The sequence below is a fragment of the Sparus aurata genome, chromosome 23 (genome assembly GCF_900880675.1).
Source record: "Sparus aurata chromosome 23, fSpaAur1.1, whole genome shotgun sequence".
Lineage (NCBI taxonomy): Eukaryota > Metazoa > Chordata > Actinopteri > Spariformes > Sparidae > Sparus > Sparus aurata.
The window spans coordinates 21126737-21151741 of record NC_044209.1 but is presented as its reverse complement, the minus strand read 5'-3'; the positions used below and the strand labels follow the sequence as shown (position 1 = coordinate 21151741).

General features: G+C 42.6%; 2 protein-coding genes, 1 long non-coding RNA gene and 1 other non-coding gene across 11 annotated transcripts in view; 2 read left to right on the top strand and 2 right to left on the bottom strand.

Moving 5' to 3' along the window:
• Window positions 1-1689: 1689 nt before the first annotated feature.
• Window positions 1690-24777, bottom strand: rpl19 (ribosomal protein L19). Of its 2 annotated transcripts, XM_030407610.1 has the most exons (7): window positions 24773-24777; window positions 15893-15895; window positions 4133-4239; window positions 3297-3419; window positions 2917-3037; window positions 2309-2419; window positions 1690-1885 (listed from the first exon to the last, which is right to left on the bottom strand). In XM_030407610.1, exons 3-7 carry the CDS (start codon window positions 4236-4238, stop codon window positions 1759-1761), a joined length of 588 nt encoding a protein of 195 aa, XP_030263470.1. In that variant the 5' UTR covers window position 4239; window positions 15893-15895; window positions 24773-24777; the 3' UTR covers window positions 1690-1758. The 2 variants fall into 2 exon arrangements, with proteins under 2 accessions (XP_030263470.1, XP_030263468.1); XM_030407608.1 differs by lacking the exons at window positions 15893-15895; window positions 24773-24777 and adding an exon at window positions 4627-4749.
• On the top strand, window positions 5879-9006 carry LOC115575485 (uncharacterized). Of its 2 annotated transcripts, none has more exons than XR_003982676.1 (4): window positions 5879-6063; window positions 6721-7003; window positions 8460-8629; window positions 8722-9006. It is a non-coding gene; the product is annotated as an uncharacterized LOC115575485 (long non-coding RNA). The 2 variants fall into 2 exon arrangements; XR_003982677.1 differs by having other exon boundaries at window positions 5892-5941.
• Window positions 9808-25005, top strand: part of cacnb1 (calcium channel, voltage-dependent, beta 1 subunit) — a 37954-nt gene continuing 22756 nt past the window's right edge. For 2 of the 6 annotated variants that reach the window (XM_030407575.1, XM_030407580.1), the window contains exons 1-2: window positions 9808-10142; window positions 17521-17607. In XM_030407575.1, coding sequence (XP_030263435.1) covers window positions 10053-10142; window positions 17521-17607 — 177 coding nt within the window. In that variant the 5' untranslated portion in view covers window positions 9808-10052. Of the gene's footprint in view, window positions 10143-17520; window positions 17608-23882; window positions 24209-25005 lie in introns of those variants that run through there. The other 4 variants (XM_030407578.1, XM_030407577.1, XM_030407576.1 and 1 more) reach the window with 3 other exon arrangements.
• On the bottom strand, window positions 16860-16931 carry trnac-gca (transfer RNA cysteine (anticodon GCA)). The gene has a single exon. It is a non-coding gene; the product is annotated as a tRNA-Cys (tRNA).

Here is a 25005-nt window from a genome sequence, read left to right as displayed (position 1 = left end):
GACTCTATAAGTTATTGATCTAACATTCCAGTAAAGGAAACGATCAGGGGGTTGACCTGTTTAACTGAGCTTTGAGTCACTGGATGTCACCACAGTCAACAGAGGGACTTTCTTCCTTCACGGAGCAGGAAATAAAATTAATTTCTGATTGGCTTGAAATCAGACGTCTGCAGATCAGTTTGTACGCTCCGATGGAAAACTCCCATGGAAAACTCCCATGGTGTCACTGACAAACAAGACTAAACATGTGACCCCGAGAGGGTCTTGATACAAAGACAGCATTCAAACCTAATCTACAAACTAAGCATGAAGGGAATATGTCATCATTAAATCACAGCTGACAAGCATCTTTACCCTTTTCATCAAATGTTTGTGAATTATCAGTCCGGAAAAGTCAGAGTGATTAGAGGAAACTTTTCATTTGATTGTGGGGAAAGAAAATGAGTCCTGAATTCAATTTTGGAAGTTTTGTTTACAGTCCTTTCAAGACTAAATGATAATTCTATTTAAGACATCTTTTTCTAAATAAAGACGTTTCAAAGGTCCAATTTGAGAGAGCTGATCTTTTCAGTCTATTTCCCAACTTGCCAAATACTGACCCAACCCACAAACCAGAGTGTCAGTAGTTACTGGGGTGGGAATGAGACTCAATAATCAACTTTCTCCCAAGTTGAACCTTTAAACATTTCACAAAAGTCAAATGTTTAAATATACACTTGGTACAAGCTTGTACATCATGGCAGTCTTGAGTTCCAATGATTTCTTTTCTCTCTCAGCAGCAGGTGATAGTTTGTGTCGATCTCCTGATCGTGGCGGTGACACAACTGTGCCATGAACTTCATACTTAGTTGTTGGCACAGTTGATCTTGGGACCTGTAACAACTTCACTCTTTCAAATCAACGCTGAGCTCTTCAGAGTTTCCCATTGTTGTGTTTGTGGCCGTCTCCAGTAAGTGTATCAAACTGGCCCCATTTAAATGGGCCCAGAGTTTCACCAGCTGTCACCAGAATCACTCAGAAGTGATGCTGCAAGCAAATTTGGTTCACACAACTTTCTTTAATCCCCTAAATTGGTAATTTAAGTTGCTGTATGTATACTTTTGGAAACACAGGCTGATTGAACTAATCTTCATGGATATTTTTGTAGTCATGTGTTCAATTCATTCAGACTTGTAGAAGTCGTTAAAGACCGTCATGATGTACATGTTCTTTCCATCACAACCGTACATACAGGTTTTACTTTCAGCTTATTTGTTTTGCTCACACTTGCGTCATTTCAGCTTCACAGCTAATTGTTTTCTGTGAAAAGGCTCTAAAATACCCTCAGATCAGCAGCAAACAGCAGACACAAAGTTAGTAATTTAAACTTATGTTTGCATGGTGGTCAAGATATGACTGAATGATACTTTATCGTTACTTCATGCATACTTATAAATCTAATTTAAAATACGCAAGCACTTTCAGGGCCTTAATAAGATTCCATTAGCTGTAAATGATGTATTCTTAAATCACAGAGAAGGTTAAGGGATTTAAATTTTCATGAGGTTAAGAGGGAGAACTATGTGTCTCAAATGCAATATTAGGCCATTAGTCATCTTGTGGTAGCTCGAGGCGTTTGCCCTCCAGATTTTTATCATTTCCCAATAGTTGGTATTTGCTTTGAGTAAAGAAATTACAGGAGACTTTCAGTGTCTTTTATGTACACTTTTATTGTCAACACTCGACAGCTGGAAGAGCCGGGCAGGACTGACAGCAAGATCACTTCTTGGTCGTCTCCTCCTCCTTGGACAAGGTCTTGATGATCTCCTCCTTCTTGGCTGCGAGACGCTCTTCTCTGCGCTTACGAGCCTCCTTTGTCTTGGAACGACGAGCCTCGGCCTGATCACTGTCGGACAGAGAAACAAAGTGAGTCACAGGTGTTCATCTTCCACTTTTAACACACTTCTACATCAACGAATAAAAATCCTGTTAAACTTAAAAGCACATTATTATTGCTACTAGATTATTCTCGGGGGGACTGGGGTAACCCGAGACCAAACTGACAGTAGAGCTCAACTATTAGCTGCTCCATCACGTTACACAGTAGAAAATGTAAATACGACTCTTGTTCTACAGTGTGCATCTCCAGAATGCTTGATTTCAAGAAATACACAACTCATAGAGTTTAACAGAATATTTAAGTGCTGTGATTACTATATATACACACACTTCTGCCTGTTCCGAATTGCACATTCATGTCACGGTCCAGGACTTCCTCTGGATAAATACAGAACAATAAAACAGATCATAAGTTTGGTTTGAGACTTACGACAGGAGCTTCTTGCGGGCCTTGTCAGCCTTCAGCTTGTGGATGTGCTCCATAAGGATACGCTTATTCTTGAACACGTTACCCTTGGCCCTCAGGTAGAGGCTGTGGTACCTGGGAGATGGCAGAGGGAGAAAGCATGAACATAATTCCAGGGAACATAAATGATACCAGATTTTAGATAGATAGAATTACTTTAATGATCCCAGACAGGGAAATTATTTTGTGAAACAACAGTGTGTGTGAAATACCAGCAGTTTCAACAAGTTTCACAGATTAGCTCAAATAAACGAATGAACAAACTTACAAGAAACTTGTATCTCTTAATGAAACTGTCTCAATGTAAAACTGGTCCATCTAAATGAGGTCTGAGCCTGAGGTGCCCAAGGTCTAATTACTTTCAACATCATCTCCTGTCTAAAGCTGTTCCAAGAATCCTATAAAAATTAAAGTTCCTTAGTATCTTTAACTATAAAAAGCTGTTTTAGAAACTTTATGAACAAAAGGTAAAACTAAAAAAAGACAAATAAAAGCAGCCTTAATAATACATGTCAAGAGGTTTGGCACATCCGTGTGAGCAGAAACCACCATTAAACATGTCTTGAACCTACATGTGCCTGTCGATCTTCTTGGACTCCCTGTAGCGACGCAGCAGACGACGCAGGATCCTCATGCGGCGCATCCAAGACAGCTTCTCGGGCATACGAGCGTTGGCTGTACCCTTTCTCTTACCTTGGAAAAGGAATTAAAATGAAGTCAACTCTATTGTACACACCATCATCCATGTAGTAAGATGTTTAATGATATGCAATTATTTCAAGACACTGGTTAGTAAATACTCCAAAATTAATTCCCTGCTCATCCAGTGTCTTGATTAATTCGTTCATAACCATGAACACTGATATAAATCTCCTTAGACAGTCCACGTTAAAACAGAATATAAGGTCAATAAGTTTCCTTTAATAAAACAAGCGCAGCAGTTTGAACTTACCGACTCCCATGTGTCTTCCCTTGCGGCGTGCCAGCGTGTTCTTGCGGCATCGGGCGCGGGAGTGGACCGTAACAGGTTTGCGAATGATAAGACCATCCTTCACCAGTTTACGGATCTGCTGGCCTGAACACAGAAGGGCACAAGTAAGCTACGGGACCACGAAGATTCATCTACCAAAAGACACGTATGCACAACAAAAACCTTGAAGAACGATCAGCATGAGTGTGGATAAGATTACAAAACAGGCAGCTTAGAACTAGCACCATTCATATTTAACACAGATGTTCAGACCAGGGGGAGAAAAGTACTTTCACAATCTCAAAATATTACAAATACAATTTCAAAGCATTTAATTTACTATTAAAAGTAGTCCTGCCTTTTCTTCTACTGTGGGATGATCTTACAACTTAGATCATTGTTTCCAGCCAGTCAGCTGTCATTGTTATTACCAAAAATATGAATGTGAAGTCTTAAAGGCGATAAATAGCTTTTAATAAATGACAGCGATTGATGTTACTAGTTTGCATTACAGAAAATTAATCTCAAGCATTTTAGAAACCAACCATCAGTGTAAATTGGGACAAGTTCTAAGTCTCCCACAAAACACTTAAGAACGCTCAACTTACTGATATTAGAAATGGATATTGGTTGATTTATACCCAACAGCTAACATATTATCTGCATCACTAATACTACACGGTGGTTCACGTTTTTCTGATGGCGCAAACTAGCCTTGACACACTGACACTACCAAACGCAGCCGCACCATTACACCAATAAATGTAGAGGATTTAAAAGACAACAGAACTCTACAGGAGAGATTGTTTTGTACTTACGAGAGTTGGCGTTGGCGATCTCATTGGTCTCGTTGGGATCCAGCCAGACCTTCTTCTTACCGCAGCGCAGGACGCTGGAGGCCAGCCTCTTCTGGAGCCTGAGCATGCTGCACGACACATACAAGCCCGGTTAAAACACCCATCACATATTTAACCATGAATGTCTACTACTGGTGGTATATCACATATCAGTCACAAAACTGACACGTGTCACACAGCACCCAAACACTTTGTTTCACTGATAAATTAGCTAAATTGCTGTTAGCCACACAGCTAGCTAGCAGCCGGGTTGACAACATGGCCTCTCCCGTCTGCTACATCGTGTTCCACAGAGCCACGTAAAAATACGGGTTTTTATTTTGGGACTGAGGAATAAACTTTATGGATCGATGAACAAGAAACTTATGTGTCTCGGTGAAGTGATTTTAGGGTATCAAACGTGCATTTTAACAGATAAATGATGACTTTTATCGCGCCATCGACAGCGGTCCTACCTCATGGCTGCTACTTCAATAGGAAAAGGAAGGCTTGAGAGACGGACTGGAAGCTACCATTATAGAGGAGAATCCATCTCTGAAGACGAAACTGCTCGGTGTTAGCGCAGATATCAACGAACACTATTTATACCTTAAACCTGCCGTATTACTAAAAAATGTTCTCAGTAAAAAAAAAACAACCTGATGTAGATGTAAACAGACAAACGAACATTTTAGTTTTCTTAAAACGTTTGAATCGCTCACCCCCTGAAAAAATAATGGTACTGACCCGTGTTTTTGCACTGCATTGTGGGTAAAGTCACGGTTTGATGTATTCTGCTGTTATAACACACGATGGCGGTGTTGACATCAGCCTAAAAGCACTGTTATGAACGTTTTTAAGATTATTGATTTCATTTTCGATACTTTGCATTAGAACCCCAATTTTCACAATTACAGAAATATAATAGCAAAGGTTTAAACGTTTGATTTATATCATTTTGTGGTGGAATTCTTGACATGGACTTCAAAACAACCAATTCAGCCTCCCTTAGACAACTCCCTACAAAAGATCACACTATTCTTATAAACGATTTCAAGGGAAATTAAAATACCATAGTGCAACCAGGACTTATTAACCTCAATTAATGACAGCAGTTTAGCAGTCCATGTTAAATCTATCTGCCATTTTCTTATTATTCTTGAAAACGTGTGCCTGTGTGAACTGTAATCTGAGTCTAAATGCCTCAGAGACTGACAGAAAATGCTTCCACTGTATCTCCTGTAATGCCGAGTCTGTTTTTGGTCTGTCATATGAATAAATGAATTTATAATCATGAGGCTCATTCCATCTAGTAAAAAGAGGCAAGACAGAAGAAAAGTCAGCAAAATCTTGTACAAAACTAAAGTATCTTCATACAGTCTAAGCTGTAAGATATGCACTGTGAAATTCTGCCCACTGAAGGTGTGAAAGACACCCATTATAAAATAATTAACAGTGTAAAATGAACCGTATCCAGTCCAAAAAGTTAACGTCTAAAATATGCAGCATCAAGAACGTTTTTTAAAGCCTTTTTTGACTCGTGCATACATAGACAGAGATTAGGAAAATGTAATTTTAGACGTCCGAGTGTCTTCTATTAAAAACATGAAGTGACTAAGTGCTCTAGTGAGTGGCCACTTGTAAAAATAGCTAACCATCTGACTGGCTACTCACAGAGGTTGTTACACCGTTGCATCCATGGCTCTCCAGCAGCAGCCCGTCACCATGGCAACGCTGCAAGCTCAAAGTGTGGGTGCACGATGGGGCACTCGTGTGACTTCTTCACCTCAGGTAACCCAGAATACCAACCGAGAATATATTCATCTCCGGATGAAGTGTAACCCAAAGTACCGGATCACCACCTCCCACAGCTCCGACAGAGAGCCTACAGCTCTCCTCTCTGCTCAGGAGAGGTGAACAAAACTGGTTAAACCTGAAGGAAGTTGAGTGTACTATGGATATATTTTTGGGTTTATATTGCTGTGTGCTTTATTGAATGTCGAACAGGGGCTTTATTGACTCAGTTTCCTCATTTTACCTCCTAAGGAAAGAAAGAGATTAGGAAAATGTAATTTTTTCTGCGTGTCGAGTTTTCTGTAAAGAAGATGAGTTTAGATGTAATGAAATGTGTAAAATTGGTGGAGTTACCCTTTAATACATGAAATGTGCTGACGTCTAGATGTATATTTCAATAAAGTTTATTTTTGTTGGTCAAAATGTCTGTTTTTTTTTTACTTCTTTTCTCTGCTGACACAGTTAATTGTACCAAAGTCCCTGAAAGCAGCACCAAGCCTGAAGTCTTTGAGTATATTTTGATGTTAATCCTTTTTCAATATTGTTCTGAATTAAACAAAATAATACATTAAAATCTAAATTCTGAATACAGCACATTTGCTCGTAATGCATTTCCTCCTTCTGATATTATTCCTTTTGTTCGACTGAAAGGGTTGACAAGTGTATTTCTTGGTAAGGCAAGTTTATCTGTAAAGCTGCACTCAAAGTGCTTCACAGGGGCAAAGAAATACATTAAAAATATACATGAATTAATTCTCCTGTTTCTGTTACTGCAGTAAGCTCCAAAGAAGTGCCGCAGCTGGATGCCACAGACACGAACACAAGCTGAAGATAGCCTCAGTTGAATCACTGCCCGTCTCCTTGGTGAGGTTGGACAACAGCACAGGAGGCGAGTGATCCTGCTGAGGACAACCTGAATCTCACATTATGTTACTCTTGGAGGAAGATGTTGAGCAGCTGTTACAGGACGGTCACAGGGACTCTTCACAGTCACATCATCGGTTTGAAAGTGTACCGTTGCCCTGAGGAGGAGAACCGTCACAGCTCCCTCCCACTGAGGTAACCATCTCACCGGCAGTGTGAGCGCCGGGGGCCACAGAGGCTGAACCTGTGGGTGTCGAATCTGCTCAGAGGAAGTTGACAGCAGACGGTTACAGTCGTGGAGACCACTTCCCTCTCAGAGTGACGAGTCTCACACTTGTTCGTTCAGCTCTGTCAGTCAATATGATATCATCTCTGACGAGTGAACTCAGGATTTATCTTTTGCACAGACCTTGCCCAATGCTTTCTAAGTAGATTTACTCAAGTACTGCATAGATACAATTTCAAGGTACTTATTATGTCAGTATGTGTCTTTATACTTCTTCTACACTCTAATTCAAAGGCAAATACTGCATGTTCAATGGTTACTTTCAAATGAAGATTTTACCTTTAAAAAACAAACAAAAACAACAAAAAGCATATAAGATGCATGTTCATGATGAAGGTAGTGATTCACAGCCTATTTGACTTGTGGCTATAATATGCAGTGTACTCAACAGTCTGTCAGAGGGTACATTTCACTACATATAAAGTACTTTTACGTTGATACTTTTACTACATTTTACTGATGGACAGGCTACTTAGGCCTACATGCTTTTGATTTGAAACCTACTTGTAATAGTTAAACATTTACAATAGCCTGAATAATGTAGCCTATGTAAGTACATTTACTCAAATTGGCTAAAGGATCTGAATACCTCTTTTCCGCCAATGCTAACGTGTCTTGGTGATTGTTTGACTTCAGCATTTGGTTTTCACTTCATGACCAAACATAGACAAGGCAGAAAAAGGAGAGAAACTGGAGGAAAATAATTAATTTCAATTCACTCGTACAGAAAAGATTGGCTCATCTAGTTTATGTTTGCAAGCTTGATTAAAGCTTAAGTCCGTAACTAGACACATTTGATACATTGGCTGTTTGAGGCAAATAAAGACAGTCCAATCATTAAATTATGGTGAATGACGAAGGAAAATTTGCTTTCTTTCGATGTTTTTTTTTTTTTTAAGTTGCTCGATAGTTAGGCTAATTGTTTGCAAACGGAGTCTTAAAAGGTGATACCATGCTAGCTAATGTTGTGTTCACTGCCCACAATGGACCCCAAATTTTATCAAAGCAGGTTTTAACAACTTTGATTTAGCAGGGGCTTAAACATTTCTGTTTTCTAATCTGCTGTGACGTATATGATGTAACTGTTAGAGACACTTTTTGATATCGGATGGTCGACCAAGCTATAGAGCACGGTAGCGATGACATATTTTTGTAGGCTAACCCAGAAGTTAGCATCGCCCAGGTTCCCTCGACAAAAAGCCTATGAGATTATCTAATTTGGATTCAATTGGTGTTCCTGCCACAAGTGTTTATGTCAGCTGCTATATCAGTATCGGCCTCTACTCTGAATGTATAAATGCTGTTCTATTAATGTAATGTAAACCCAGGAGACAACTGTGTTTTTTCCCTGTCCTGATCCACCAGAGCTAGAAAACATGGGGCCCCTGGCAACAAGTCATCAAACCATAAATATCTACAATTCCTGACGTGTTTTAGGGCTCCAGTGGATCTCTGCCTCCCCTGAAAGCATCCACCTAATCCCTCCCAACCCGGGGTCAACATTAAATCAGGGTCCCTGGTGCTCCCGGATGGGGGTGGGTTTGTTGTTTTTTTCCTCAAGGCCACACCAGCATCTTTCAGACTGCACATTCTGAACCTCCTGTGAAATTGAACTCTTCTGCTCCAGGACCAGGACCAGGACCACAGGGCCGCTGGATCCCAGTCAGGGGACCAGGCCCGACAGCCTGTAGCACTCAGCCTCCATCACCGCGACCAGCCTCTGTTGTTCTCCCATCAATCGATAAGTGAAGGTGGGGTCTGTTCAGCGGGGCGTGGACCTCGGCTCCCAGCTGGAGTGTGTGGAGCGCACCCAGGAGACACACGACGTCAAGGCGCGCGGAGGACCGCACGAACACACCGGAAGTTGGATGAATCTAACTTCAAAATAAAAGCTCGTTATTGTGAGTATGTACTAGGATGTTTGCTTTCCTTGTATGTGATGTGTTTACTGATGATGTCTGTGTGATGATTATACTTCACATTTTTCATGTCAGAATGATATCACATACAAATATTAGTTGAGTAAAAGTCTGAAGTATCGAATATCAAATGTCCTTAAATTTCAAAAGTGTATTTTCTGTCAGTACATTTACATAAGAAGAAAAAAGTAATAGTAATTGTAAATTATGCACATGTTTACATGTATGTATATACTGCATTACCATTAATGGTTGTGGTCGATTATCAGACGCAATTCTTCACCATTTCTCTGATTTTTTCCATTCAGTGTTTGTTTGTTTTTATCAGATTGCTGATCAAATAAATTAACAGAAAAAATCACTACTATAGTTCTGATGCAGCAGGCATTCTGCAAAATAACCAGTGACTAACATAATCTAATAAATGTAGTGGAGTGAAAGTAAAATACTTTCCTCCAAAATGTAATGGAGTGAAAGTATAAAACTGCAGGAAATATAAAGATGGAAATACACAAGGACAGTCCCTCAAAGTAACAGACAATACTTGAGTGGATGCCACTTGGTTACACTCAATCATTCTTTTATTTTGAAATTAGAACTGTGACGACTTATACTGCAATTAATATTGTTAGTATCATTATGAGTTTTTGGGTGAACTTCTCCTTTTGTTGATAAATGAATAAACAGATGTGTAAGAACAGTTCAGTCGCACGCGTCAAATTAAACACACCCTTTTCAACGCATTTTATTTTGAAATCAGCAACCGGATGTATGGTGGCGTCACGCCGCCGTCTTGACGGTGGTGTAAAAGCCTGGTGCGCCAGTTTGTAGCGCTGTGTGCTGGAAGAGGGAGGCAGCTGTTGCCATTATAATAGCAGCCAGCTCTGATACATCAGCGGCTTCACCCTCCCTGGAAGAAAAAAAACGAGAAGAAGAGAAAGAAGAAGAAGAAGATGAGTCCGTCGACAGCTTCTTAAAAAAAAAAAAAAAAAAACAGAAACTAGAAAATAGATCGGGGGGGGGGGGAAAAGTTAAATCAATGGTACAGAAAAGTAGTATGTCCAGGACGCCTTCGACCTCAACCCAGGAGATCCAAATGGACATGTTCGACCATCATCCACACACACAGGTAAGAGGAGCGGAAACGTGATGACGGACAGGTGGAGAGGCTCAGAAAACCGGCGCAGATTTTGCACGAAAGGCGGCTTTTTTTCCTCTCTCACTCTCTCGGGAAGATTAACAGGTTGTTCCGCAATTAAGTCGCCTGATTTGCATGACAAAGAGTCTGAAAAACGCTGCCGCACAGATTCAAGCTCACCTCCAGTGTAATATCTGCTTTTTTTTAAAAAAAAACATGAAGAAAAGATACAGAGAGAGAGAGAGAGAGAGAGAGAGAGAGAGAAGAAGATGGTGTTTCTGCTCATGAGATTTAGATTCATTTGTCTGCCCCGGTAATTGTGTTGGTTTTCATTAAGTCTCCCATGTGTAACCATATGCAAGGATGTGATGTAACGCTTGTTTTTGTGCTGTCTGCTCATTGGGTCCTCAGGAAAACAAAAAAACAAAACAAAAGAAACCACGCCTTTTGTTTTTAATGAAGCAGTAATTAAACCAGGTGGGTGTTGTTATTATTAACACTGACAAAAAGAGAAGAAGACTGGAGCTGGTGTCACATCTGTTTTGTTTCTCTTTTTTTTTTATATTAAGGAGAGAATGTTCTGTACCAGCCTCCTCCACCATCCACATATCAACTTTTTTTTTTTTTCTTCTTCTTCTTCTTCTTCTTCCTTCGTTTACAATTTTAGCCTTCAACTTTCTGTGGTGTCACTCTTCCTCGCGCGCCTCAAAAATAGGCCGTGGCTGCGAGGAAGTGACATGATGTCGTGGGCACCGTTTTAGTCATAACAGTTAAAAATGGGATGAGAAATATGACAAGGAGAAAAAAAAAAAAAAAAAAAAAAGCATTGATGAGGAATATCTAGAACAAACACACCCACGCTCCGCTCAGTCATTGTCTCTCTGGAGAAGAAGGAAGAGAGAGAGAGAGAGAAAAAAAAAAAAAAACACCTCACCACAGACAACCAACGCTTCAAACCATGCCAAGTCCGGCTCCTCTCCTCTGTACTCCCACTCCTCCCAGCTCCTTCTCATCTCTCCTCGCTCCTACTTTCAGTGTCCCACTATCTCCAGTCCCGCTCTCGCCATCTCTCCATCTCGCCATCTCGCCATCTCACCTCGCCCCGGCTCTTTTTTAGAAGTCAGATCTTTATCGGCTGTGGTGAGACAAACAGATGGACCCCCTCCTTGTGCCGGGCAGCGGGGAACACTGTTTGTGTATTTATGTGTGTGATCAATTAGATATAAAGTTCATGCGGGCCTGCAGCGGGTCATGCTGGTGTATGTATTTTTAACTTCTGCTGTGGAGAGACGAGAGGCCAGGCACATTTCTAATATCCTGGAGATTTTTCTTGAAACGAGCCCCGAGAGCAGATCCAAATTGAGCGCCCGAGGGCCGCTTAGATTAAAGATCGTGTCTGCTGACCGCCGTCGGTTTGCAGATCAGTGTGGCGATCAGTGGGCCAGAATTAATGTATGGAGCTTTTCCGGGGCAGATGAGCGTGATGTGGTTTACATTTTTTTTTCTTTTTACAGTCGTGATATCGTGCGCCACGCCACCCGCCGCGCTTCCAGATTAGAGCCCCCTGCGTCGCACACAACACCCTCCATAATTACGCACATAATCTGGGAGGATGTTTACCAACAGGAAGCCTTCCCCTTCGTGCCTTCCTCTGGCATTTCCCTGCCCTTTGCTGACAGGAACTCGGCACATCACGGCGCCGATCGTGGAGATCCCTCGAACACACACACACACACACACACACGCACACCTGAACCCACACACAATCATGTCGAAGCAGAGCACAAAGAAGCAGTTTTTTTTTCTTTTTCTGTTTATAACACAGGCCGTATCTTGGTTATCTGTTCTGATAGCGTTTCATTTGCCAGCTTAATTACTGAGATATCTGGTGGCGCAGCAACATCTCCAGCAAAGCAAACATCCACAGTGTAATCGCGTTATCTAAATCGCTGGAGACCATGTTGCGACCCGTAACTACTCCAGTCGTCTTTGGTTCTTTTAGATCTTCGCGGCTCGGACTGCGCCAGTCTTCGGATTTGGGCTCCGGGGTGCGACTGTCTTTGTCACACAAGAGATCTTTCAAGTGCGACTAGACAATCTCATCGGTCACACCAGTGCACCTCCAATGTAGTTAGTTTAGTTCATCTATAAGCAGCTGAGGTTATCACGATTTAAACAAACTACAGCTAAACAAACAAGGCGTTCTCAGGAAAACAAGGTCCCAGAACACCGTCTGGATCCACAAAGCCCGGTTCTGCAGCCTGTTAGAAGGCAGTTTTTTCATGCCACTGTAACCAAGCGCTCGCTCATGTCGGCAATGTCGGATCTCAGTGAATGAATGAATCAAGGAGGATGGTCTAGACCTGCTCAACTTGGAAAGTGTTTTGTTGTGAACTGGCGCTACACAGATAAAGATCGATGTCTTCCTTAAAACTACATAGTGCACCTTTAAATGAAGAAATACCTACCATTTTCACCAATCATTTACAAGAGTTGCTTAGAGATTAACTTAAAGGGTAATATTATCTTTGGTGCACCACTGTGACAGATCAGTCTGACTCCCTGCCTGGCCATCATTTTGAACTCAACTCCACACCCGAAAGTTTCCTGAGCGTATTAAAACAAATGTGTCTGGGGCTCCTCGGCGGCTCGGTCTGTAGAAGACGCGCCCCGCATACAGAGTCTGCAGCAGCCCAGCGTTCGAGTCTGACCTGTGGCCCTCTGCCGCACTTCATATCCTCTCTGTGTCGTACCGTTTTCCTGTCGAGTAAAGCCACGAAAAGGCAAACAGATAAACAACAAGGGAGGGTGTGAAGTGTGAGGGGGCTCTGACCGCACCAACCTTCGAACTCGGCCCTCATTTTGATCTCAGCTACGCACACCCCGTCAGTTTCAAGACTGTGTCTTTCACGGCTTTGATGCTATCGAGCTGACAAAAATCTGTTCACAGACAGACAAGCAGACATATAAACACCTGGCTAAGTGCTGAAAACTGTTTCTGTGGTAGTTCGCGCAACCAAAGATGTCTCCAGGACCACATTTTGCCAAAATGGCACAAACAGACTCAAAAAACTGAAAACACCACCAGCCGATGCTGTTGTGCCTGTTAATTAAACAAAAAAAATAAATCACTTCAGCTGCCCATTGTTAACAGTCGGGTTTAGCGGCGCTGTTTGGTTCAACTTTGACCTCAATCGTTCATTGTTTAGTCCGTTTCGACCGTGTAGCTGAAGTGGGGAATTGTTTACAGCCTGTTTTGATTGTCATGTTGCGTCGCACCCCCAGATATTAACACAGAGTGAGTACGACCTAATTTACACCCAGTACTACCAAGAGATTTGCAATTTGATGAACCGAAACACACGTTACGTAGAACGAATCGGACGGCAGCTGTAAACGCGGTCTTTACAGTTTGGCTCCAATCTTAAAGGAAAGGTTCACAGTTTTTAAGACAACTCTTCTATGATCACTCCTCTTGTGCCGTTAAAAGATCACCTCCTAGTGCTCCTCTGACAGATAATTATTTATTTCCTAATCAGTTATTATAGAAAATGGGGGAAATACACCGTACTTTGTGCACAAATATATATATAAAACACATTAAGCTCAAAAGGCGTTCAGCTGTCTCAGTTAGTCAAAAGAAGTAGATATCTTTTCAAAGCTGTCGTCCTTTTTTTCCCAGTAAAATTCCCTCTTTGTGCGTCTCTGCACGGTGTGGAGCTGCACTGGAGAGAAAACAACAAGAAAACAACAGGAAAAGGCTGCGGATTTGCAAGATACCCTCTTGATCTCTTGACTCAGACCGCTGAGACCTCATCTAAGATAAACACTTCAGTCCGGTTCAGGATAAGTTTTCCCAAAAAGGGAAAAATCAGTCATCATCTATTCCCCCCTACCACGCTGATGAAAAGGCGGATAAAGATTCGTAGTCCTCAAAACATCTCTGGAGCTTTGCAGAAAAAACAACGTTGAATCATCCTCCAAAACAAAAGCAGATTAATGACTTCAAATTTCATTTTTGGGTGAACTCGCCCTTTGATGCATTTGTGCATTAAAGCGAAGGAGCGTGGATTGTGTGTCCTGCGTCGCTTCAACTAAAAGCACATTAGGAAGGGATCTCTTAAGAGGCAATATGAAGAGGAGGAAGCAGAAACCTGTTTAAATGGACAAGGTGGGCATGTAAGTGTTGTTTTTCAGACAGATTTGAAGAAGAAAATCCGTCTTACAGTCGAATAAATCATCATAAATCAGATCATAGCACGTACAGGATGGAGAGGATGAGAGCCAGGCGTAGAGGTAAAAACCTGTGACCAGGTGTCGTCATCTGGATCTCATGTCCTGGAGGAAAATGTTGGGAAAAGTCTAAATCTCTCTTTTTGAATCATTAATTACAGAAAATAAGCAGCGTCTTCGAGTCTCTGCATAGTCATCAGTCGCACACTGCATTTTCTCTAAAGTCATGATTCTTGGACGACTTTTTCCAGCGTAGGAGGAGAGAGTTGCCAGCAGTGATGTCATGCTTCGTCTTTTTTTCTTTTTTTTTTCATTATATCAGTCTCTTTCTCATCCATCATCACCTCCAGTTTGACTTCCACATTAAAACGCCTGTAACCACAGTAACACAGTGATGGCTGCTGCTGGATGTGTCACACTTCTGTGGAACTTCCCGCTGCGTGTTCATCCTATCCATCAGCAGCAGTAAATCAAGCGGGGCACGCGGGGGCTGGATACATCATTTTTTGCGCAACAGGAGGTTGGAAAAAAAAATTAATTCAAATGAATTCCGGAGCTTCAGTATTTTTCGGAGAGTGGCGTGCAACAGATGTGAAAACATCTTCTTTTATCTGTAAACACTGGAAACCGTAGCGCCGGTGGTGCAACAGGGCGTGTTTGTTTAAAGGCCTCGGTGTGTCCTGTCGTGATAACGAAATACTCTCTCCTGCTGATCCCAGAACAGACATTTTGGAACAGTTTGAAGCAGCTGATCAGTGACTCTCAGTGTTAACATACATGCACAGTATTTGTGTGTGCAGGTGTCGGGATTGTCGCCAGTTCTTTTAGGTATTCACACACACACTATGTCGGGGGTTGGGGCTGAAAATGAAAATGTTTCACACAGATTGTAATACAACACCTGAGTTTAGTGACAGATAACTACTTTTTTTTTTTAATTATCTTTGCTACTTGTCATACTTGTATTTGCAAAATATGCCAAAAACTTCTCAATCATCAACGACTTTTCAGGATTTTGACAATTTTTGGAAAATATCACAGTTTGTGATGTTACTGTTTGGGTTATTGTATTATTTTGATTACATTTATGATGATTGTTACTATTATTTGTAAATACATCCCTTAAAGGATTGAATACAGAAGGTTATTCGTCATGCTAATGTCTTTTTGTTAACTTGTGATGTCACAAATGTTATATTATACCCTGACAGACATGAAACTTCATAGAAACTTGACGTATGTGTATTTCTAATTATCCTGTAGTCCAAAACTAGCAGTGTTGACCTGACCTGACCCATTGTTTTAGACACATTTAAGTATTCAAAAAGATCTCCAACATTTCTCAGTATCTAATGACATTCAACTTGCAATACATTTTAAATTGACCAAAGATCGTTTCAAAATACACTGAACCTGTGTTTGGTTCCTTTTTGGCAAAGTTTTGATATTTAACAGCAGACGACTCAACTTGCTGATTAATGTGTTGTTGTGTCAGGACCCAGGAGGACCAGCTTACATTAGCTAATGGTGATCCTAATTAACCAATTATCAATGTGCCATAGTTCATGTGATGAAGCACAAACAGACAACTCTGACTTTGCCTATTGTTTTTGAGCGTTGTCATTGTTGTAGCCTCTGGCACGAAAAAACAACTGGATCGCTTATTGCGTCATCTATTCACTCATTACGTCTAAAACAGAGACAATAGAGGGGATATTTATTCACAACTATACTTAATTTTTCCCAGGATATACTTTACCCCGTGGTTGCAGACAAAGTAGCGAAAGTAGTGAAAATGAGATTCAAAGGGAACTAATCTGAACGCTTATGTTGTGTTCTATATTACATAGTGCAATCTATATTTATTTTATTACAATAAGTTAAAAAAGGAAAAAAGCTGCCGGTTCGCAGTTCACTTTGAGGTTCAGACGAACCAAAGAGAAGACAAACACTGGGAAAGTCTGAATGTGTCAGGTTTTATGATTAAAGGGGGTTCAAATCTTTTGATATTTGCGTTTCCGCCCGACACATGAACAACTTTTCAGATCAGGGTGGACGATAACATCGTTTAGACCAAAATGAAGTTATGTTTACACGACTGTTTCTGAGCAGCCGCTGTACAGTGTTTCACGTTGCAGATGATATGCAGGCTGTCCTTAAAGAATTGGATAAAATAAGATTATGCAGCACATATAGTCAATTGACTTTACTCGTTTAAGTCATTTGTCAAGGACCATTTCGTGCCACTCTTCCTCCTCTCGATCTGCTTTTTTTTTGTCTCATATCTCAGTAAATTGAATATCTTTAGTTTCTGGACTGTAAGCGATTTAAAGACATCGCTTCACATCGTTATTGATTTAGAAAGCAGATGAATCGATAATGAAACTACATTTTGGGGAGGAAGCGGTGGCAATTAGGAAGATGGGAAGCAAATACACATTATCTTAAAGTTAAAGTTGAACTGAATAAAAAGCTAGGGGGTATCCGGATTTGAACCGGAGACCTCTTGATCTGCAGTCAAATGCTCTACCACTGAGCTATACCCCCTGTGGTGTACTGTGGTTTGAACATACAGGCCTGTTTTCTGTGTGTTACTCTTCTTAATCCACAGTTTTCTTCCTTTCTATCTTTCTTTCTTTTCACGCTGGAGGAACAACAGCCACAGTCTCTCCTCTGATTGCCGACAAATGCGATTAGTCAGCATTGTGTAACCATGGCGATGCGGGCAGGGTGGGCTCATAATGCGATGTGCGGCCTCGGCCCAACCCGGATGGGCCATTTGCCAGGGGTCCGCCAATCAGATTACAAGGTCCCCGGTTTGCATCCGAACATGAAAAATGACGAGTAATGAAGGTTGTTGGTGGACGCGCTGCTCGCCTTCCTCTCCAGTCTGAGCCTCTTTATCTCTGCTTCTATCTGACTGCCTGATCATATTCAGAAGCTTTTTACAAAACGCTGTGCCAAATGTTAATGGCTGCCATGCTCCCCAGAAACAAGGTTTTCTACAGGACATGTCAGGATAAGTTATCGCGGAGCAACGCAATTAAACTTTTCCTGTGTCTTTTCTCTCTTTCCCTTCCACATCCCTCCCTCCCTCCCCCCTCTCTCTCCTGCCCTCCGACCCCTCCGTTCTCAGGGAAAGTACGCCAAGAGGAAGAGCCGGTTTAAGCGCTCGGACGGAAGCACCTCCTCTGACACCACCTCGAACAGCTTCGTCCGACAGGTAACATTTCACACTTTAATCCTTCCTCCAGACTAATCCAAGTGCCAGACCCAGGTCTCAGCTTTCCGCTCGTTGTACTTAATGAAGAATCGTTTGAAAGTTTAATGGAGACAAAGTGGGGACGCCCAGTGCCGGGAATGTAGCCGCTTCTGTTTATCTCCCTGAAGGTGGAGTTTAATTACTACTTTTTCCTTTTTTTTTTTTAAGAATTCAGTTAATCACCAACGAGTGAGCATTCGTCTGGATGCAAGATTAATCTTTAAAACTTTGCTGAAACCTAATAAATAAGTAGAGATAAAGTAGAGTCTTAAGTTGTTATAATGGTTTTTCTTCTGTGCTGCCAAAATTATGAATCATTGAGTTCATGTTACACCATAAACTCTATAACCACCTGTTCCTGTTACACGTGACATCGTCTCATGACATTTCCCAGATTTAAAGACAGACTCTCCTTGAAAGCTTAGCTCGGTTATCAGTTTTGACTTCTATATTCTTCCGGACGAACTTTATTTGTGAGATGCAATTTTGTTGTGCAGCAGTAAGAACATTTTAAAAACACAATATCACAAAAAACACAAATAATGTTAGCATGTTATAACCAGTAAATGCGATAAAGTGATCAATCGATGAGCTGATCAACCCGAAAGTAATCATTTACAGTTGTTCCTTTTCACAGTTTCACAGCGACACAAGCAGCGTTGAAGACATACAAGACACTTTGACTTTGGTTATTTATCAAACCAAACAAGTAGTGAATGACTCACAACAATAATCACCAGCCAAACATTTCCCTGATTGATTAAGCTTGTCGCGATCCGGTCAAACATTTTGTCAACAAACACGGATAAACAGATTATTTTTGGTATGCCACGAGCGTCCGTCCTCTTCTGGTCGCATTCAACATGTTCGGCCTTTTTTTCTGTCCAAGTTTTGATGAAGTTTGGTCGGCGTGCCATGCTCTCGAACTGACAATTACCCAGACAGTATCCATGGCAACGCAGCTCTCACAGGCCCTGCGTTAGTGGTAACCTCATCCATAATGCCTACGTGCCAGTGTGGTCCACATTCGGACTGTGGCCTGATTAGTTCTACACAGTGAATCATAAACTGAACAATATGTGTGCAATATGTACAAATAACAGACGCAAGAAGACGCGTTTGTTTGCTGCAGACTCCAACAAATGTCACGTCATGATGATTTTAATAGTTTTATCAGTGAGGATGAAAATTGTGAGGCAAAAAGGATCATTCCCGGGAAAATTGTGGATCTATTTATTCAATACATTACTATATCGAGCCTTAGACCTGATTAGATAAGCCTAGTTTCTTCTCATCATCAAGTGACCATCAGTCGCTCCCCTGGAGAGATGCAGTCCCCGCGACTGTCACCTTCTCCGACAGTCTGCAGTTCTGCTCTGAGAGAAGATCACAGCACCAGATGTGACCTCACTCTCCAGCTCATGACAAAAAATTTCAAACTCGGTTGGGTTTTGTAAACACTCGTTGCTCCGGACTTACTCAGAGTACTTCTGAGATGTCATCTTTGAAGACGTCGTGCCACTTTTAAACACAAGAGAACGAGGAATGTCTCTAAATTCTGACAGATATCCTCTTCACGCTCCAGTGTGAGGTCTCTTAAAGTCAACACTTTGACCTGAATTTTTCGGTTGGTGTAGAAAAAAAATGTGCTGTTAAAACTTGACACAGCCCACTGTTATCTAGTCTGAAAGCTGGAGTTATTTTACAAACCCTCCAACAAACACAAGCACATTTAAAGAAAACTGTAAATTCTCACATTTTACACTTGGAACCTGAAAATGTTCAACTTTTTTGTCCATCTATTAATCAATGACTTGTTTTATCTCCTGTTGCAAATGTTCTTTGCAGTCCCGCCCACAAACATTACCCTAGTGAGAGAGAAACAACATGTGATACAGTTGTAATGTTACTTGAACAGGTTTAGCATGTTAAATCACATTTCTCCGTGTCATGTGTTAATCCTTTAACATTTCCTCATTCCAAGAGATTAAAATCGGCCTAATTAGATTCTTAGCCCCGAAACATTTCTTGGTTTTTGAGGAATCATTAGCCTGAGAGTCTTTATTCTGTATGATCTGCATTGTTCGTGAAATTAATGTGACATGACCTCCAAGAGCAAACGTAATGATGTATAATTAAAAGTGTAAAGCCAAAAAGTCAGACGGGAGGTGGCTGAAATAACTAAAATAATCTTTAAAAACTTTCTGGAGGGTAAAATTGATCTCTCAGTCTGTTATTTCCACCTCAGCTTATCTACCGTGCTGCAGGTCTTTTTCCCGATTGACTGGGAAAACTTAAACCCTTTATTTTCTCACCTTTCAACAAGGCGTATCATCCCCCTTTCACCTGTGCGTTGGTTACAGACAGTGCACATAATGTTCAGTATCTCACAAGTCGGATTGGCTCTGATGTCCTCGCTGCTTACAATGGTAACACCCCTAACGCTTTATTGTCACGGCGTCAGAGCAGAGGTTCCTCCAGGCCTCTGATTATGATTATTAATCCCCAGGTGTTAGACTCACCCCCACACTGCTCATCTTTTAACCCCGACTCCGCCCGTCTGCAGAGGTAGGTGCATTGATCGGTTCCGTCTGCCGTTCCAGCTGGGATCGGGGTCAGCGAGCCGGGAACCCAATGGGAACGCGTCATCTCCTCTTGGAGTTTTCGAAGGCGGGGTTAAGGCATTGCGCGCTGGCGGTCCTGTCTGGACATGACATTTCTCAAAGCCACGCTGTGCGACAGCTAAATGAGTCCCCCCCCCCCCTCCTTCTTCCATCTGACCTCTTCATTGGTGAGGGGAAATGATTTGCCCCGTGCTGAATGACATTTACCTGTTCAGCGGTGGCGTTGCCTTGGAAAAAAAGAAAAAAAAACGTGGCTGTTGGTGAACACAGGGAGCTGAACCCTCCTGTGGTTTCTAAAGGTTAGCTGCATCCTCGCCTACACACATCACCCTTCCCCGCTGCCTTGTCCTTCATTAACTCCGCGACTCCGCTCGCTGACGGACCACGTGCACCAGGGCCTGCAGGTCAGGCAGGATTCATAATCGCTCATGCTGCATAAGAAACTCATTAGCCGTAGTAAGGATGATTTAACACTTCCTGAGATAAATGCCCCTCCCCTGTCTCATGCTAGTGTGTTTCACTCATCAAGGCCGGCAGCGGAGGGATTTTAAAACGGCTGAAATGCTGCGCGTAATCCCAAGGATTCATTTAGCAACCCAGCCGTTTACCGTGTGAAGTATCGACGCGTGTTCCTGCACGTCAAGACCGAGATTGTGGCTTTAATCGCAGGAGACAAAGCAAGACGCCGTTCTATAGGCTTTTTGCACGTATAGCCTATTTTTTGCCTCCCCCTTCAACAACTCAAAGCAGAGCCCTGTATAGGCTTTACAGTCTCACACACACCTACGCAAGTGCACACTCACTCCCCACACTCACACACACACACAAATACATGAGAGCCACAATCAGCCAACGGTAGAGCTGGCTGGTACACTCGGCATGGTTTCCATGGCAACCGGGCCACTGAATCTCCCTCCGTGTGCCGGCACAGTGGGATGGAGAGACGAAGGAGAGGATGTTTAGATGGGTTTGTGTTTGTGTGCGTGCGTGAGTGAGTGAGCGTGTGTGTGTGTGGGCGCAGCCTACGTGTTTGTGCAGTGTGCTGGTTTTGTGTACCGAGTTCAACAAAAACACGCTCCGTCCTCAGGTGTGCAAAGACAGAGTCTGTCTGCTGCTGCTGCTGCTCGTCTGTAAACCAGGGAACATGTCTGCTGCTGCTCCAGGAGAAACACATCTTTTTTTAAATTTTTTTTAGCTCAAATTATGAATTTTGAGCTGTTCTTTTAAATATTTTCTATCATTAACAACTGTGAAACACACAACATTGTAGCACTATGATCTAATCATGTCAGTCACAGTTCGGTGGCTGCTTTCTCTAAAGGATGAGGACCACAAAGGGTTCTTAAGAAGACCTGTCAGAAAACTGCACTAAAACGAGCATTACATTTGAAATATCCAACAAGTACATCTGTATCTTTAAAACTTCCCCAAAACCTGATGGACAAGTAGAGAATATGTTTCAAATGTAAACATGCAACATTATTATTCATTATTCACATTATTCCATTCTTCTGAAATAACAAGAACAAACTGTTTTTATTCTCGGCTGCCAATAATTTCAAACAACTTAATGTAATGCACTTACCAGTAACTCAACAATCACCATTTCCTGACAAAAATGACATCATCTTATGACATTTCCAGTCGATGAGAAACACCTCACTGTTCCATTAAAGAACTGCCCGGTGCAGAGTGGATTGTGGGAGAGCGAAAATGTTCTGCACTCTTAATTTAAAAAAGAAAAAGAACCATTAAAGACGGAGTAACATCCACAATGCCAAATAGCACTGACCACAGTTCAAGCTGATTATCATCTTGTAAAAATCTTTGTCATTTTGTGATAAAGTCTTTGTGATGGTGGCCAGAAGAGGCGATGCACCAGCCAACCTCTGGAGAACCTGTTCATACCTTTCAGACCCAGTCCACATGTACACAGGTATTTTTTTCCTCCTCCGGTTTCCAAAAAATTCCCGGCCGCACCAACAGTTATGAAAACGCAAATGCAGGCTGTCAAGCGCACGGCAAAGCAACAGGTGGTGGTATAACCTCTACCGTAAGGCCATGGTGGCCAATCAGAAGCCTGCAGATGTCACAAACCGGGCCGCACGGCCATGACAAAGCAAGGAGATGCACACGTGAAACAATTAACTAATTATTTATTGAAGACAAAGTAACTTAAAAAGTAACCTAAACTAATCATGGCGTGTGTAGTCAGTGGAATCAGTGGTGTAGGTGAATGCATGAGTGGAGAAGTGTGTGTGTATGTGTAATGCTGTAAGAAGGATGTACAGAAACCAAAATGCCAAACAAAAGCTGAACAAGGTGTCTCTGGGAGGAGAGCAAGAGAAGACTGAGCTCCAGGAGAGAGATAAAGGCACCCAGACTCTCACAGCCCAGGTGGTGCCAATGCTGCTGACGACCCTGCTGATGTCAGAGGGAGAGAGAGAGCAGGGAGGGTCGTCACACAGAACAAAGGAGACAATCAAGTCCAATCCTGTATGCACGTAAACACTGAAAACAACTTTTCTGAATATCTAATATAAGATGTTTTCCAAAAGCTGAAGACCTGAAACGCCGTTTACGTGTTTACTGGGCCTTATTCTTAAAGAAATCAGTCGGGTCACATGAGGCATTCAATTACTTTTAGCCAGATTTTATCCACATAGCGGAGCCTAATGAAGACAAGATCAGGTCTTTCTCGGCTGCCATATGTGAAAGGTTTGGAGGGTTTTGGCTCCTGCAGGGAGGCGAGCTGTCCTCCCATCAGTCCTGACATATAACTCCCAGCAGAGGACCAGTTGCTGCTGTGTCTGGAGGAGCCAACCAGTGGGTCCATTTTTTTCCGCCCTGTCCAGCTGACTGTGTCGTCATCAGCTGCTAACACGAGAAGTGGAAGAGGCGCTCCGGTGTGTAGCCATGGCGAAGCCCCTGTCATTGTGTCAGAGGTCGCCCTCTAGTGGGCGCCGTGGACCCCTTCAACCACACCTATCTGCCTCTTCTAGCCTTTTAATTCCACACGACGTGCTTCATTTCCATAGGTGGTGTTTTGTGAAGTGAGCGCAGGATGTATGTTTGTGCAGCAGACACCTCGTTGGGAACTGTACAGCAGGTACTTTGAAGGCTTCAAGCGCCAGTTGCTTCAAAGTGTCACTGCGCCGATCACTGAACCACAGCCTCTTTTTTCCCCCTCCCCGCATATCCATATCAATCCATCGTCTGATTCCGAGACAAAAGAGACGGAGAGAGAATGAGATCAGGACAGAGGCCGAGAGGAGCGGAGCAGAGACCGAAAGAGAGGAGGGGGGGTTTCCCTGGGTGCTGCCACAGCCCCTCTCCCACGTCAGCCGGGGCATTGAATGGCTGACGGCTGCATACCAAGCCTCCTTCTGGGTCTCGGTGCGTTCATGTCCCTGTTTCTGCCCGGCCGTGGCTAAATATATTTCCCCACTTTGCAAATGTAGCACAAGTCCTGCAACCCGACCCCCGGCCAGCTCCGGCTCCCTTCCTCTACACAGGGTTCACGTTCCTCTGGGTTGTGGAGGTTTTTTAGGGGGTGGAGGTGGGTGTGTGTGTAGGTGTGTGTGTGTGTGTGTGTGGTTGAAGGGGTTGGAGGTTAAGAGAGCAGCTCTCCTGGTCGCACACATACGGATACACTCTTTTCTGGCTTTCTCTCCTATCACGCACACACACGCGCACACACCCAGGCACACACACATGAACACTTCTGCACTTGTCAAACTAGCAGGCGGACACTCACACTAGTTGCCCCTCTCTCTCGCTCTCTCTCTCTCTCTCTCTCTCTCACACACACACACACACACACACACACACATAACTCTGTCTGTGGACTCCGGCATTGCCCCCTTGGTTTGCCGTGGTGTGGGGAGCGTGGCAAACGAGGTATGGAGAGGACTGAGAGGATCCAAAGGCCCGTCATGGTAAGAAGGAATCTATCCTTTTTTTTTTTTTGCTGCGCAGTGGATGGTGTGTGAGTTTTTTCTGGATCGAGTTTTTGAAAGTTCAGCAGACACTTTTGCCCTGAGACATGACAGGATGATATGGTCTGGTCTTTCTTCGCTCCCCCTCTCCTGAGCGCAATTCCATTTTGGGCCGGGCCACAGCTGCTGGAAAGGCGCTGGGTTTTTAATTAGACCTCCAGTCCCACCGTGCTCGGCCGTCCCAGCGCTGTGGCCATTTCAGGGGGGCTTCTGTCACTGTTGTCCCCCTGTCCCACACAGGCCTGGTCTGGATCTGGGTTTTTTTGCTGGTTGTAACTGTTGTTCCACAGTTTCTGCAATCATTGCACGTAGAGCTTGGAGTTGATTGAGCATGTGTATTTTACTTAGTAGTAAAATTAATTGTAGTCTTGATGATTTGGGCTGCAGGTAAAAATAGTTTGACTATTGGTTAGTTGGTGTCTTCAGATTCTAAACTTAGTGTCGATCACTCGAAGATATTCTGTTTTTTATTACATAAAACGGAGAAAAGCAGCAAATCCTCACATCAGAAGAGCTTGAATCAGTCGATCATGTACATTTTTGTTTCATATATTGCCTCGATTAATCACTTGATTATCAAAACTGTTGATTGTTCATTGATTCATCTTTTAAGTAGTTTAGCAGGAGTGACAATATGACTCTGTGATGCTATTATTCGTCAAAATTCAACAAAGCTGTCCTTTCTTGATCAACAGTTGATCAAGAAAGCGGCTGTGACTAACAGTTATTTTTAAGAG